We start from the raw sequence: 17,685 nt of genomic DNA on the forward strand, positions 1-17,685 counted from the left end.
ACAATGTCACTATGACATTGACCCTTTGACCCCAAAATCAATAGGGGTCATCTACTGGTCATGACCAATCATCATACCAAGTTTGAAGTTCCTAGGCCTAAGGGTTCTTTAGTTATTGATCGGAAACCGTTTTTACCTACAAGTCAATGTGACCTTGACCTTTGACCCCTTGACCCCAAAATCAATAGGGGTCATCTGCTGGTCATGACCAATCATCATACCAAGTTTGAAGTACCTAGGCCTAAGCCTTTTTTTAGTTATTGATCGGAAACCGTTTTTACCTAAAGGTCAATGTGACCTTATCCTTTGACCCCAAAATCAATAGGGGTCATATGCTGGTCATGACCAATCATCATACCAAGTTTGAAATTCCTAGGCCTAAGCGTTCTTTAGTTATTGACCAGAAACCGTTTTTACGTACAAGGTCAATGTGACCTTGACCTTTGACCCCTTGACCCCAATATCAATAGGGGTCATCTGCTGGTCATGACCAATCATCTTACCAAGTTTGAAGTCTCTAGGCCTAAGGGTTCTTTAGTTATTGATCGGAAACCATTTTTACTTACAAGGTCAATGTGACCTTGACCTTTGACCCCTTGACCCCAAAATCAATAGGGGTCATCTGCTGATCATGACCAATCACCATATCAAGTTTGAAGATCCTAGGCCTAAGCATTCTTTAGTTATTGATCGGAAACCATTTTAACATACAAGGTCAATGTGACCTTGACCTTTGACCCCTTGACCCCTAAATCAATAGGGGTCATCTACTGGTCATGACCAATCATCATACCAAGTTTAAAGTTCCTAGGCCTGAGGGTTCTTTAGTTATTGATCGGAAACCGTTTTTACCTACAAGGTCAATGTGACCTTGACATTTGACCCCTTGAAGTTTGAAGATCCTAGGCCTAAGCATTCTTTAGTTATTGATCGGAAACCGTTTTAACATACAAGGTCAATGTGACCTTGACCTTTGACCTCTTGACCCCAAAATCAATAGGGGTCATCTACTGGTCATGACCAATCACCGTACCAAGTTTGAAGTTCCTAGGCCTAAGGGTTCTTTAGTTATCACTCGGAAACCATTTGGTCTACGGACTGACGGACCGGACGGACCGACAAGTGCAAAGCAATATACCCGCGTTTACAATCTACCGGGGCTCTGCCGAGATCGTCCAAGGCTCTGTCTGGGCCCTCCCTGGATCGACCGGGCGATGTCTGTGTTAACCGGAGCTCTGTCGGCATCATCCGGGAATGACCGGGGAACCGCAGCTTCTCCTGGGCTCTGCCTGGATTGTCCCGGGCACATCTTGGTTGTTAGCTGGAAAATACTGTGGTGCTGCCAGGTTAAGTGTGACCGCAACAATTATTTCACCCCGGATCGTCCCAGTAACTTACCTGGGTGGTACTGGGCTCTGCCGAAAGTAAGTAAGACCGCAGCTTAACAAGCATCTAACGTGCTCTAAACTTATCATTCAAATGTTATAAGCCAGTGTTTGCCCTTTCTAAAGAAGTACAATTCATTCGATTCTAAGGCATAATGTGTATTTAATGTAATAATCTAAATTGAACATCTTTTTTCAGCTAACTTTATTCAAAGTAAAACATCTATTTAATCTATTTCTAGGGAAAGAAAATACATAACTTAAGTAAAAAGTAGTTACAAATATCATTTGCCATGTTGTAACTTTATAACACAATCTGATTAAAATCAGCTCGTAAATAACGCTACACTTTAAGATCTAACATCCACCCATAGGTAGTCACCTGCTCGTGGTATTTCAAACAACCAATCTTTGGCGAGCTTTCATTATTTTGAAAACGATTAGGTTTCTTATTTTAACCCTTCAAAAACAAATTTTTGTGTAAAATTATTTCAAAATTAAACAATTTGTTTAAATGTTGTTTAGATGAACATGTTTGAACATGCTTCATGCCAAATATCTAAGCTCTACCTCTTTTAGATTTTCACAAGAAGATTTTTTTAAGTTTTTACTATATACATATAAGGAAAATCAATGACCCCTAGGGCCGAGCCAATTTTGAACCTAGGGCTTTCATTTGAACAAACTTGGTAGACATCCACTAGAAAATGTTTAATGCAAAATATCTAGGCTCTAGCTCATTTTGATGTTTACAAGAAGATTTTTAAGATTTTACTATATACATGTTTTTATAAGGAAAATCAATGACCCCCTGGGGTGGATCAATTTTAATTTGAACAAACTTGGTAGACATCCGCTACAAGATGTTTCATGCCAAATATTTAAGCTCTAGCTCTTTTGGATTATCTTATGAAGATTTCTTTTAAGTTTTTACTATATACATTTAAGGAAAATCAATGACTCCTGGGGCGGGCCAATTTTGTCCTAGGGCACTAATTTGAACAAACTTAGTAGATATCCGCTACAAGATGTTTCGTGCCAAATATCTAATCTATAGTGCTTTCAGATTTTCACAAGATTTTTTTTTAAGTTTTTGCCATATACATATAAGGAAAATCAACAACCACCCCTCCCCACCCCCTGGGGTCAATTTTGACCCTATGGGATTTATTTGAACAAACTTGATAGACATATACTAGAAGATATTTTATGCCAAATATCTAAGCTCTACCTCTTTTGGATGTTCACAAGAATATTTTTTAAGTTTATACTATATACATATAAGGAAAATCAGGCCAATTTTGACCCCCAGGGCTATTATAAATTTGTACAATATTTGTAGAGTTTCATTATATGATGCCACATACAAAATATCTAAGCTCTAGGCCTTTCAGAGAAGATGATTTTTACAGATTTCATTTCAAAAATCTATTTTAAGCCCTCCTGACCAAGATGCTCAATTGAGCAAAACCATTTGAACAATTTAGTAGAGCTACTTCATCACATTTGGCCCAGTGGTTTCTGAGAAGAAGTTGTTTGTATAAAAAGTTGATGACGGACGCACTAACGATGGATGCCAGACAAATAGTGATCACAAAAGCTCACATTTGTGCTCAGGTGGGCTAAAAAGCTAAAGGAGGTCACTTCATAATTTCAACTTTACATCTTAAACTGCTCACATGGCCAAAATACCATAGTTAAGAAAGTAGGTCACTTCGTCAAAATCTAGGTCAACTGATAATAAAGTTCAATTTATATCTTAATCAGTGCACATGGTAAAAATTTCATACCTGCTGTACATCAAAGGACAAGAAAGAAGGTCACCTGTCACTTTGGCAGGGCAAAATACTGACCCTAGGGTTTAATTCAAACAAACTTGATACAGGTCCATCATACAATGTTTCATGTTGAAAATCTAAGCTTTAGCTTTCTTCTATTCAGAAAACATTTTTCTTTTACTTAATGTACATAATGAAAATCAATGACCCACAAGGTGGGCCAATTTTGACTAAATTGCTTTAATTTGAACAATCTTGGTAAATGTTCACTACACATTGTTTCATGCCAAATATCTTACACCTATCCTTTGTCAAATCAGAGAAGATTTTTTTAAGTTTTTATTAAATACAATCTTGGTAGAATTCCATTAGAAAATGCTTTATAGAAATGTTTAAGCTGTGGGTGGTGAATATGATCTTTGCTCTGTCACATATAATTGGTACTAGTTGTTAGAGCTCATAAAGATAAATAAACATGTAAAGTAAGAAAGCTTTTGAATGAAAGCACATCCATTTTATTGCCAAGGCTATAATCTTTGCTACATGTTAATCTTGAACTGTGCTCTACATGTATATTCAGTTAAACTCAATGTCTGTTGGTTTGTTACCTTTCACCTTTAACATCTTGGTGAGTATGGAACATAGGGCACATCGATATGTATACAAATGTGAAGTTAGAAGGCTTTGGTTGAAAGCATTTTAATTTTATTGGCTGGGATAAATATTTGCTAAATGGGTACGTTTGCACTAAGGGTGCACTAAGTGTTTAGGAGTCAGGAATGGTTAGAGCTCATCTATGTTAATATTTCTATTTAATGACAAAGGCCAATACTAGGGAAATGGTGACCTATCTTCACGTTTGAGCATATAAACTCTTGGGCCTGGCAGGTAAAGGTCATTTAGGTACATGCACCATCCCTGTTAAGCTAAGAGGCTGTAGGTGTTGTAGTCAAGGTTTAAGTTTTATGACAAAAATAAACGGGTCTGACCAACAAGAGCTGTCACCCAAGTGACAAATGCCCCTGAAAAGGTTTCTTAAGCATGAAAAGAGAATGAAAGTAACTAATTGCCTAATATTGTTCTTTTTAGTATTGAACCTGTAATCTCTAATTGTGATAGCATGAACCTTCAAAATATAAGTGTGACCTTGACCTTTGAAGGGACGTGGTTCCTGGACGCGACAGAATGTTGCTGTGAGATAGACATCTGTGCCAAGTTATTTCAAAATCCCTCAATGCATGACAAAGTTACAGTCTGGACATGATTGCTGTGTAAGTGGGGACACACGGACGAACAGACGGACATGAGCCTTAGCCGCGACACATTGTCTTGATGTGGTAGACATTTGTGCCAAGTTATTTTATAATCCTTCCATGCATGACAAAGTTACAGTCCAGACATGAATGTGTGTACCTATAAACTCTAATTGTGATAAAGTGAACTTCAGAATGGTAGTGTGACCTTGACCTTTGAGGTAGGAACCTGATCATTGAATACGACACATCGTCTTGATGTGGTTGACATTTATGCCAAGTTATTCTAAAATCCTTCTATGCATGACAAAGTTACAATCGGGACACAAATGTGTGTACCTATAAACTGAAACTTCAAAATGTTAGTGTGACCTTGACCTTTGAGGTAGGGACATGATTATTGAACGCGACACATCGTTTCTATGTGATAGACATTTGTGCCAAGTAATTCTAAACTTTTTCGATGCATGACAAAGTTACAGCCCGAACACGATTGTGTGTACCTATTAATTCTAATTGTGATAATGTGAAACTTCAAAATTTAGTATGACCTTAACCTCTGAGGTTGGGACGTAATTCTTGATCGCGATACATCGTCTTGATGTGGTACACATTTATGCCTAGTTATTCTAAAATCATCCAATGCATGATCAAGTTACAGTCCGGACACAAATGTGTGTACCTATTTACTCCAATTGCAATAATGTGAAACTTCAAAATGACATTGACCATTGACGTAGGGATATGTTTCTTGGATGCGACATATTATCTTGATGTGGTAGACATTTATGCCAGACGGAGGGACAGACAGATGGTGCCATTTAAATATGCCTCCCTTCGGGGGCATAAAAACAATAGGCATTCCTGATGTATTTGAATCTGGGGAATAAAATGGTACAAAAAAAGTTCAGACAGAAGTATTCTTGGATTTGTTCATTATTATTTCTATATGCATCAACATTTTTATAGTAAAAAGGAAATAATCTTTATGTTATAAGTACATGCATAAGTTAGTCTTGTTGTCCACTTTTTTGTGAGAATGTAAAGTGACTTTTTCTTCAACTTCTGAATGTATACTTTGGAGAGATTCAAAGCACTTTCATATTCATTTTTTTTTCTTGTATAACAATCAGTAGTGCTATATTACCAACCTGAACAATTTTTTCAGAGCAAATCTAAATTTCAAAACAAGAACTGTGTCCCCCACTGACAACATATATATGGTATATAGTGAACAAATCAACAAAGGGCCATTATTCTGTTAAATTTGGTCGCAGCAAAAATTCCTTCCTTTACTACCATCTACACATTAAGGTTGTTCATCCCTGGAAGTTTCAGCAAAATCTGCCATCTGGTTTAAGAGGAGTTGCGTTCATAAAATTTCTACATAGTAAATGTATATAGTGAAAAAATCAACAAAGGGCCATAATTCTGTTAAATTTGGTAGCAGCGAAAATTCCTTCCTTTACTGCCATCTACACATTAAGGTTGTTCATCCCTAGAAGTTTAAGCAAAATCTGCCATCCGGTTTAAGAGGAGTTGCGTTCACAAAATTTCTGTATGGTATAATTAGTGAAAAATCAACAAAGGGCCATAATTCTGTTAAATTTGGTCGCAGCAAAAATTCCCTCCTTTACTACCATCTACACATTAAGGTTGTTCATCCCTGGAAGTTTAAGCAAAATCTGCCATCCGGTTTAAGAGGAGTTGCGTTCACAAGATTTCAGGACGTACGTACGGACGGACGTACGGACGGACAAGTGCAACGCTATATGCTCCCACTTTGTGGGGGCATAATAATATCAGACATCTCTTAAAGTCACAAGTTGATTTTAGGACTAACTGCATAAGTCATTAGCAACTTTTTGCAAACTGTTTTATCCCGGTGGCTACAGCATCAAAGTGATTACAGCTGAAAACTTGGATCAAAGGTTAATGCAAGTTTATGTAATCAATTTCATCAGGTACATACATAATTATCCTTTTTATCTTCCCCTAAGCCACAACCAAACTGTACATTCTTTTTGTAAGTTTCAAACTCTTTTCCAGCATGTTTAGGAAACTCTGCTTTAAATCCTGTGTCAATCATATGTTGTGTTTAGTTTTTTTAGTGCCAACACACCTGTCTCCAAAATGTCACCACCTTGAACACTCATCAGTTTAATCTGCGCACTTTCAAGCAAGATGTCATTCTCACAGTCGTACATGAAAAAAGAAACATAATTTTTAACCACTCCTACGCATGGAATTAGGTAATTCTCATAACTGTTTTCTTCCTTTTTCTGCAGAAAAGAGAACACGATGGTCTGTGCAATTATTTGCTCTCTACGCTTGGATGGAAATTTGCTCACAGATCTAACCTCATCTGCTAACTGGTTTCCTGTCATTGATTCTTCATTGACAGTCACAACAGGAACTTCTGATCCTAATATCAGGTCAATGTAACCATGCCATATACTTTTGCAACCTGAAAAAAATGAATTTTACTCCTTATCAGTTTATTATTATTATTATTATCATTATTATTATAAGCAGTAGTTTATTAGTAGTAGTAATAGTATAAGTAGTAGTATCATTACTATCATTATTATTATCATTATTATTACTTCATAATTATCATTATTAATATCATTATTATCATCATTATTATTATTATTATCATTACTATACTGCAAAGGTCGAGGTCAAGCACATTGAATGCAACTACTTTAAGGACGCCATATCTGTGTAAAGTTAATAAAAACTGTAGGAGTTTACCACAAAAAAATCATAACATTTAATTTTGTTAAGTAATACAGGTATGAATGGGACAAAATGCAAAAACTTGACTAAGACAGTCAATGTTATTTAAAGCTCCAAGTCAAGGCCAATTCAACCTTTAAGAAGGTCTTGTCCAAAAGGTTGGTTTGTCCAAGTCTGAAGATAATCCATTTATAATAACAAAGTTACAGTCAATTATAGCAAAAATATGTGAAAATCAATATTGAAATTGAAACTGAAATGTCAATGAAAATAATTGTACATGTATATAATATATTTCTGTTTTGTCTAGAAAATGTTCGCTTCGCTGGCATTTGATTTTTCAAGACAACGAAAATGCTACCTTGATTATCTTTTATACAGTTTTTCTTCGTTATACACAAGTTATATAAACATGATAGGTTAGAGTGTTGAGAAAAAATTAATAGACTTTTATACCCCCGTTTACTTCGTTGTTTCAAAAATGTCCGTTGCATATTTTAGTCATACCCGATGAATTGTGGGTAACTTCTGTACATGTCTGGGAAAACCAATTTTCATTTTGCATCAAAAGCTAATGTGAAAATGCATTTTCTAGCATAATTGTTGTTAGAGGGTTGGTTAAAGTGTAAGTTATTGTTATTTTAGTTATAATATTGTGATTTGTGAGGAAATTTGTTTACATTTTTTTTGGACACCAAACTACCTGTCAGACCTCAGTGTAGCCCCTTTAAACCTTTCTGTCAAAGTCATCAATAAACCAATGACAATTTGAGTCTGCCCTAAAGAATACTGTGCCTTCATATGAAGTCAATCCATATATGAATAACAATGTTATAGCCAATTACAGCAAAAAAGACAATATCAATAATTTGACCTTGAATCTCAGGGTCATTTAAGAGTATTGATTAAGGTTTGTATGGTGAAGTTAAAGGTCTATCCTGAAAAAAGTCCTCTTCTGCTACTTTTTCTTATTCTGCTTTCCAGTCTTATTTTCACAGCTTCAGACGAGGAATGGGCTCAAGATACTCTTTTATCAGGGGGGCCAGTCTCGGAGGTATGGACCCATGTTTTGCACAGGTCTGACATATTATCATCTTATTATTGTGATTATTTGTGCAACATATCATCTTATTATTGTGATTATTTGTGCAAAGTATTTTTAAAATCCCTTGATCTATGAAAAAGTTATGGACTGGCCTATAACAGACTACGTTAATATTTGACCTCCAAGTGTGACCTTGACCTTGGAGGTTAGTGACCGGTTTTTGTGCATGACACATCATCTCATTATTGTGAACAATTGTGGCAAGTGTATACAAAATCCCTTCCAAGATAAGAAAATTAAGGACCGAACATGGCATAATCCCTGAAATAGACAATAGTGACCTTGAATGAACAAGTGCGACCTTGACCCTGGAGGTAAGGGTCTGGTTGTTGCGCATGGCATCGTCTTATTATAACCAACATTTGTGCCAAGTTATTTCAAATTTCTTTGATGATAATAAAGTTATGGACCGGACACGAAAGTGTGACAGACGGACGGACAGACAGACCCTATTTCTATATCCCCCTTTTTTCTTCGTAAGGGCCGAGGACATTTAATTTTTAGGACTAATTCGCCCAATTAAATACAAATGTATTCGCTTATTTCTATTTTCGAATACATTAAACATACATGTAAATGATACTCAGCTAACATTCATTTTTCTGAAAATCTTCAATTCTCGAAAAAACATGTAAGTGCAATATAATCACTCACAAACTTTTTTACAGTATGTAGTCCAAATTTTAAGGTCTTAAGAAGTTTTAGTAAATTGTTAGCTTCTGTGGAAGAGTTACTTCCCTTACTGAATATTATGTAAAGCAGGGAATACTCTGAAACAATACTGTGTTAACAAAAAGCATTCTTAAGTAAACATTTATATAATTATATCAAATTAAATAAATAAAGGGATTTTTCCTATATATATAATATATAAAGGCACTTGCTTTTCTTGAAAATTATATTAGTCAAAATATCATAAAATATTTCTTACTGTTATACAATTAGGACTATTGTAGTAACTATGATGATAATACAATTAGTAAATTCTGTTGAATTATACAAGAATCATGCAAAATTTCACATGGATTGTGAATAGTAACACATTTGGTAACACTTGGATAATCTAATCAATTAAAGTGGTAGTTTTCTTATATTCATATTTTTTAAGGATTTTTTAACCCATCTGGAGGAGTGCAGCTTGAAGAAAATCCACAGCTTTTTCCCACAGTCCTGGTTTATTTTCTTGCATATCAGACTGGTGTTTCAATGAGTTATACCCATGCTGGAAATTTTATCTGGCATTGGGGGTGCCAGGTAAGTCATGTGCTATAAAATGATGTCATTTTGGCACATTTAAGAATGAAACTATGTGCTTAGCTTAATGTCATTTCGCTGTTATGAAAAAAATTGCAAATTCATAGGCTATTGTTAGAAAATATGTTATTGTCAAAGGTAAATCATTTAAATATGGCAAAATATCTGACATGTGTTTGCGGTTCTGATCAGAATATCCATCCCTCAGGTGCCTGGCCATAGGAGGCAACTCAGCAATCTTCGTTCCACTCAATGGGCAGGGTACCCTCAGGACCGATATCCTAATCCGAAACGTAACATACGACAGATATTATTAAGCTGTTTTGAAAAGAACAGATCAAAGATACCTATGCTTGTGTCTCCAAACTTTCCACAAATTGTTTGTTTACAACATGAGCAACTATCACTTCCTGCTCCGTAATGATCGTCGACAAGGAAAGACTGGTTCACAGCAAGATTCCTCAACAGATGTTGTGTAAGTACCAGTGTCCAGTCACAGTCTGTTTTGGAATGAGCTTGCTTCAAACAGCTTTTGATTGCTGAAAAATAATAGTTTTAGATGGTTTATTAAATAATAATCTACTTAAAATTAAACCTAAATTCTTCAATTAAGAAGTTCAAATAAATTTTATAACACAATATTTATTCTGCCTATATGTGAATATGTAACTCTTTGAACATATAAACTGAAAACACCTGCTTTGGAAAAAAAAACTAACAGTATTTCTAATAGGTTTTGCACTAGACAAGCATTTCCCTCTGATCTTGTTAAATAAATACTATGCTCATCTTTGGGTAAAATATTTTTATCTTAGAAATGTACTGAAATCCATGAAATTCTTACTGAATATGTTTAATTTGAATAAAATAATGAATAAGTTATGTATGGGAAGCTGCATTTCTTATTACGGGTCAAGTAAAGTTAGTGTTTTCTTAAAGAAAAACTGCCAGTTTTTTTAATGACACTATATATTCATATTGTGACCACCTATAGTGTGTACGGTTCAAAACATAATGATCTACTTTAAATGAGGTCGAAACCTGATTATTTTATTACATACAAAGAGATAGTGTAGCAATTATTAATAAATTTAAAAATCAAATTTGAACATAGTATATCTTTAAGAAGATAATGAGCAAAGGACTGGACACTGACAGGATAAAATGATTCAAATATAGTTCATCAGTGATATACATTTGGTCGGGGTCTGATAAAAATGTACTTGTATTTGTGTTGATTAAAATTAATTTAAAAATGTTTTAACACTTTATAAATGAGAATAACATCATGCTGTGAACTGTAGTTATAGAACAAATTTTCTTTTTAGAAATAGCCATGATCATATATTTAAATATTTTGATGTTTATACAATAAATATGTTCTTAAATGCCATGCGTTTGCAATTTTTATTTTTTCCCTTCTTTGTCTTTGCTATGTGTCTTACCACCCTTATAGCTTATAGGTAAATAAGAACCATATATTTTAACACAATTAATTCCCTTGCCGGAAAGAAATTACTTGAAGGTTACATTTTCGTACATTTTACTTGAAAAGAGGAAATCCTTAAAGGCTGTATAGTTATCGTCATGCTGAGTACAGTTTTCAAGTAAGTGAAAATAGATTAGGTAATCATGAGAAGGTTTGCAAAATTATAATAATGTTAATTATCAGTGAATGCAGGACTTTTTTATTTGACTACTGTAAAAAGGACAATTAAAATGGTAACTAGTAATGTATATATTTTATTAAAGTGTTTTATTTATTTTGTTGGGTCGAACACACCACCAACACAATTTTAGGTCAAACTGCTACTTGGTATGTATTTGGTATAGGCAGAGACACATTCTCTTTTCCCTCAAGATATTTAAATTTACGGTTAAACCTTCCATAAGTCAGACCATTTTACATACGTTTTATACAGTGAGATACGCAATTGGTTATCTTTACTCGCAATTCAACAGATGAGAAAAGCCTGTTGTCTGCTAGTTTGGAAACTGTCAATCTGTGTATTGACTTTCACTGTTCAGAACTGTTCATTATTTAAGGAAGATATGCAAGCAGCCAGATTATGAGATAGCACAGTCAGTGAGTCCAAAAACAGTATAATACTATTCCGGATGTCCCTGGTTCTAGTCCCGAACAGGCAGCATAATTTTTCTCACCCTGTGACAGTTGGCGCACAACATGGGACTGTGTCTGCATATGGCTCTGAGTTTAATACACAATGAATTGAATTTCATTATACCGGGCGGTCAAGGATAAAATGCAAGCATTTACTTCCAGGAGGGTCCTTACCTCAGCACACTCTAGAGACAGCTATGAGATACAATGGAATCAGTCCTTGGTTCTTATTGAATTGACCCTTATTGGTTCTTTTACAATACACCCATAAACACTTTCTATATGACCTACGTAAATAACCAAGGTTTATCGAGTGCAAAAAATACGAGTTACGTCCCTTAACTTCGAGTAAAATCGATCTTTCTATTGGTAAAACAATACAAATAACGCCATGTTTAAACTGTCGGTTTATTGCGAATTATTATCCGATTTTCAAAATTCTTACACAAATGAAATGATCAGGATCTTAGCTTTGTATCAGTATATAATTCAACATATCTTTTGACACCAAAGGTACTTAAATTAACTGTTAAACCTACCGCCTGACAGACCATTTTACATACGATTACGCAACCAGTTAACTTTACTCGAAACTCAACTGATAAGAATAGTCTGTCGTATGCTAATTAGGAAACTGTTTATCGGTGTATTTACATCAGGAGTGACAGTGGTCTAAACAACTGAGCTATAGCGCCACCTTAACATTGCTCTGTAACCCCAAGAGCGAATTCCAATATTGTGGGGTAGTATGTTTCGGTTCAGACCTGTACAACCTTTACCACAAGTTTTGACTTGAACGGGAGATAGATTGTAATTAAAACGTACATTCTATATCGATCAGTGTATTTAATAGTCTCTTCAGAGCTGTTTTTTCTCCAACTCCAGCTGGAATCTGTTTGGGATTGCACAAAAAATTCTTAAACAATCTTATTCCACGTGCATATACAGTTGAAAATTTATATGCATCTTATGTTGTCACAAGACGATTCCTAACAAAATGGTCAGTTCTTACGTTTGTGCGAGTTTGACAATGTGCTTGCGAAAAACAAATTCCTCTGTTTGCATTGCATTTTTCTATTTTAAGCATACGAAATGAGAAATCTACAGTCTGAAGTTTTGCCCCAGTTTATCCCTTAATTTTTTAATGAAATCTGCTTTTGAAAAAAAATTCTTAAAGTCTAAATTTGATGTCGAATTTGTTCATATTCCCCGTTTTGTTTTAACATTTTCTCCTTTTTGACAGACCCCGGTTACTTCCCTTTTTTGTGCGAGGATTAAAAAAACTAATTCCCTGGGGGCTTTACGTACCAAATTTCTACTTTGATTCAAAGGGGTCTGGGTAGAAAATTTGTACTTATTTCTTTAAAAAATCTGTAACATTTGATTTAAAATTCTGGATTCCCTGAAATTGTTTAATTATAAAAATGTCTTCAACTTTAAAATTAAACACTATTTAAGTCAAAATGGGGGCCCCCGAAAAAAAATATGTTAGCAATCTACTTACTTTATTCAAAAACCTTTTTAACTCAACTCGTGCAATACTTTTTTACCATTAATTCTCTTAACCCTACTTTATATTTACAATAAACAAAAAACCAAAGAATACTATGAATAAGTTTATATATAGGGAGGCTCTTGGAGATCAGGGTAGTTTAATAATTAAATTTTAATCTTACATGTAACAAATAAAATTACTATAATAAATTTTCAAAAAAAAATTTTTCTTTTTTAAAAAATTATAGACGAAAGATCTTAAATTCAGATAATAAAATCATCATATAAAATTATATCACATCTAGATGGTTGCAAATGAAACATTGATGCTGAACACATTTCTTGCCAATTTTTATTTTTTAAGCTGATATTGCCTGATCGATCGCCCAAAGTTGAATGCCCAATAATATACATTACTTTAGCACGAAAACTTTGTGCACAAACCATAAAATAGGATACTATATTCGACAAGATATGATAAGATAAGATAAGTTTTATTTCAAGTCGGCAAGTTTTCAACAGTACAACATAAGCTCTAGGAGCTTTTATAACCGACTGTAAATAACATAAAGTATAAGATCAACAAAGATAAAACAGCTACAATAAAAAATGATTAGACATGATATATATACATCACATGCATAAAATAGACCTTTTAGGATATATTTATAAAAACGAATCATATGCTAAAAAACTAAAAATGATAGTTTACCCAAATCTACATCACTAGCAATGTCTAGTATCTAAAAATTTACTTAAAGTTCAATAATATACCGAGTAAACAATTAAAAATTTAATGAATTATTTAAATAAATAAATAAATAAAAATACTAAAAAAAAAACATACATTTTTTATATATAACTTAAATATGAAAGACTATGGGTTATCAGACTACACAAAGACAGAAGGCATGTAAGTCATTAGTTGAACTCATTTAACAGCTAGCTTGAGTCATGCTGGAAAGATAAGCAAAAAACAACAAAACAAAAAGCAAAATCAAAACAAAAGATCACAAATGGAAAATAATTTTCTTCTAATTCACTTTCGCTCAACCGATGAAAATTATATAGCTCCTAACTGGTGACGGGTAGTACATCTTTAATCCTTTGACTAAAAACCACCACTTTCCTCTTATAGCTGTGGATTCGAATTTCCCCTTTGGTTTGAGGAAGCTACTTGCAGTAAATTAAGAAATTGTATTTTTTCATTAAATTAGAAATAGTAGCGGAAATATTTCTTCGATGATACTGACACGCACACACACAGGTATATACTTTTTAGGATTATTGCCTTTTGAATGGATGTGGTGTGTAATAGCCTGGTTCCATTGTCAGATGATCAGTAACATTTGAATGACTGTGGTGTTTAAAGGCCTTCTTCATCTGGTACTGGGCCTTGTCTGGTCGTGATGCACGTCTATGTTAACTTGACGGTGAAGATGAGGCCAGGTCTTGTTCTGGCATGAGTAGTTTTGGGATGGTACGGTTTACACATTTCATTTCCAAATCAACTCAATATAATTACATGTATATAATTTATTAATCTTTTAGAATTTTAAGGTCTGACAGAGTAAGGAATTAAATTTACAGTCAGCTCGAACCGATATTACCTTAAATCTGAAAAGTCAAGATGTCCCAGACGTGCAAAGTAAAAACGAAAGAAATACTAGGAATACTGAAAAGCTTGTAATTACATGTACTGAAAATTTATGCAGTTGCAGTTAAAGGCGAAAGGTTGAAATTTATAGTTGCCGACAAAATGATCCTATTTCATTTTATTTGTTGTTTTCTTTTTAAATAAACTGTAATTGTATATTCATGACGGTGTATAACCTTACTATGTTTTTACAAATTTCTATGCTATTTTAAGATAAATTGCTATGTAATTTCAATTTATCTTCAAACGATATGTCACGTGCTGCTCAAAATTCTTAAAATAAAGCATTTTGCTACAAAACATTTTATGTGATATAATTTTTAAATGGAATAGAATAGGCCTCCCTGGTTAGACAGGAAACTGGGCCAAATGGTAGATATAATTTGCTAGTTTACATAAAATACTTGTTTGTTTTCCGAAGGAGCTAGCAGTCAATAATTTTGTTACAAAGATGGCCAAAGATTTTTTCATGCAACGAAGGTAACCCCGTTTATTGCCTCCGTCGCATGATTAATTAAGGGTCCGAGGTCCATGCCTCAACTGTCTACAATAATGTTAGCAATCTTATTCAAGCATGATAAGTTAACATAGTATTAACATTATGTGAAACAACGAAACATTTATTTGAAAAATTAAATATGTTAAGAAGAACAATATAACTACATGTATATGTATAAGAATAGTGACTGTTTTCTGAAAAATTCCATTATTTTTACGGGGCACAATTTGTTTTGGTAGTTTCAATAACTCTTAAAGCTACATTATGCCTTAAACAAAACATATAATGTAATCACTTTTATTTATAATTATGAATAATACACATACTAATGGGGTCAGCTACGAAACTTGAGGATATAATAAATAGATGAGGAATAAAGGATGTTTATTTACAAAAGGAAACAACAATACAAGACAACAAAAACATGAAAGACAGACACGTTTTGGCAAGGTTACAAAATAAACTTCAACATGAATTCATTCTTCAGTAATTCATAGTACCGGGGTATGCTCAAAGCTAGGTTTGAACACTGAAAAGACAAAGGCCGCTCCTAACATCAACATACCAGTGCCAATGAATATTTTGGAAACATATCCATACAAGAGCACAGCATGTGGTGTTAATGCTCGTCTGTTTTGTAAACAGTCATACATTCAAATGCACGTACAAATAACATTTTGATTCTTACTTACTTAGAATTCATCGACAATGACTTAATCATTTCTGAAACAGGTCAAGCCTGTCACCAGCCATGCCCTTACATAGTTAATTTTGAAGCACAAAGAGGTGATAATTTACCTCCATGCAATTTTCACGGAGTATTAGCCAAAGATATGAATTTTGAGCCAAAAGTAGATCACTGTACGGCGGTCAATGAGAACTTAAATGTACAGTAACCTGAGACAATATGAAAGGGTAGCCCTTACATGGGCTATTGGTGCCAGTAAAAGGCAAGTTAAAATAAGTGCCAGTTCAAGCCCTCTAACCGTGCTAGGGGCTCACGCACCCTAGCATACCATCCTCGTCGACCCGAAGCCTACTTTGTGGGCCACTATCCTCGGCTTTTAGTCAGGACATCGGCAGCTGGTCCGCCGCACAAGTTCTGATCATTTTTGCCATCCCCAGTCTTCAAATCATCTGCCGATGCCCTCTGTCTTCTTAACGACTTACAAATAAAATTATTATTCTTTAAATATCTTTTTAATCTTTTACTTGAATTCATCTGCTATTCAATCAATTGATCGGCAAATGTCGTTCCTACACATGTACATGTTAATTCGTTTATTAAAAACAAATAGAGTGCACTCCGTGTATTTCGAGAATTAAGTTAACGATGACTTTGTTATATACATCATTCTTTGAGGTTTAGTATAATAAACTACATGCATATTTGAATTTGTCTATCCAACAAAGAGCCCAGGCCGTCAGTATGACTCAAGCCAGAAAAACAGCAGTCAGGTTGATCATCATTATCATCTGATTAATTCAAGGTTTGTCCCATTTCTTTCTCTTTTTGTTGTTGTTGTTGTATTCAACCGTGATGCCTTGCTGTGATACATGCCGCAAGGTTTTAGACTTTGTATAGAAATTGCAATTTAATGTTTTATTAGTTTTTTTTTAAATAAACAACATAACATAAACTAAAGTAAAAGTAAAAATTGAAAAAAAAAATGCATAAAGTTTGAAGTGAACGATAAATGCTGATCTAGTAAGGTTTAATGTGTTAATCGATTATTTATGACATCTTAATTCAAGAAAGAATTCTTCTTCTGTTTCTACTTTGCATAATCTACTCCGTTACTAACGTAATACTTAGCCAATATAAAGAGAAGATAATTCATTCAACAAATCCCGGTATTCGTTACGCACGGGGTCGTTAATCAATTTTCGTCAATGCCCTAATTATATTTCAAGCTAAAATTTAAGTCGATATAATTATATTGGTCATCATATGAATGATATAATTAATCAATTATAATTTTCAGTGACTCAAAATAATACAAATATCAAAATCAAAGCAGTTTATTCGTTTCCCTGTTTTATGTCTTAAATACCGTTTATGCTTTTTTCTTTTGAATTTGTGAATTTTCAAAATTAGAATTTCAAGTTTGGATGTATACCACTCGTTAAGTCATGGCATACGTATATTATGATGTATTTTTTTGATTTGTGCCAGTACAGATACTAATCAATATACAATATAATACAAAATTTTATTCAGCATAAAAAACAAACATATGTTTAGAGCCAATACAAAGTCATTCAGCTACAGACATGTAAACAAAGATGAAATTTGAGATAATCGTTATAAAAGACAGCATGTTCTTTCACAATAATTACTATGTCTTAACTTGGTGTAGCGTATATTAAACCATAGACAGAACCCCTGAAATAAT

General features: G+C 33.9%; 1 protein-coding gene across 1 annotated transcript; it reads right to left on the bottom strand.

Annotated features, from left to right (window-relative positions):
* Positions 1 to 5,336: 5,336 nt before the first annotated feature.
* Positions 5,337 to 14,633, bottom strand: LOC132751084 (uncharacterized). Its single transcript, XM_060741194.1, has 4 exons — positions 14,561 to 14,633; positions 12,465 to 12,605; positions 9,865 to 10,056; positions 5,337 to 6,883 (listed from the first exon to the last, which is right to left on the bottom strand). The coding sequence occupies exons 1-4, from the start codon at positions 14,631 to 14,633 to the stop codon at positions 6,498 to 6,500; spliced, it is 792 nt and encodes a 263-aa protein (XP_060597177.1). The 3' UTR covers positions 5,337 to 6,497.
* Between the last annotated feature and the right edge of the window lie 3,052 nt (positions 14,634 to 17,685).

Source organism: Ruditapes philippinarum, unplaced genomic scaffold (assembly GCF_026571515.1).
Source record: "Ruditapes philippinarum isolate M1 unplaced genomic scaffold, ASM2657151v2 ctg3753_1_1_1_1, whole genome shotgun sequence".
In the NCBI taxonomy this organism is placed as follows: Eukaryota; Metazoa; Mollusca; class Bivalvia; order Venerida; family Veneridae; genus Ruditapes; species Ruditapes philippinarum.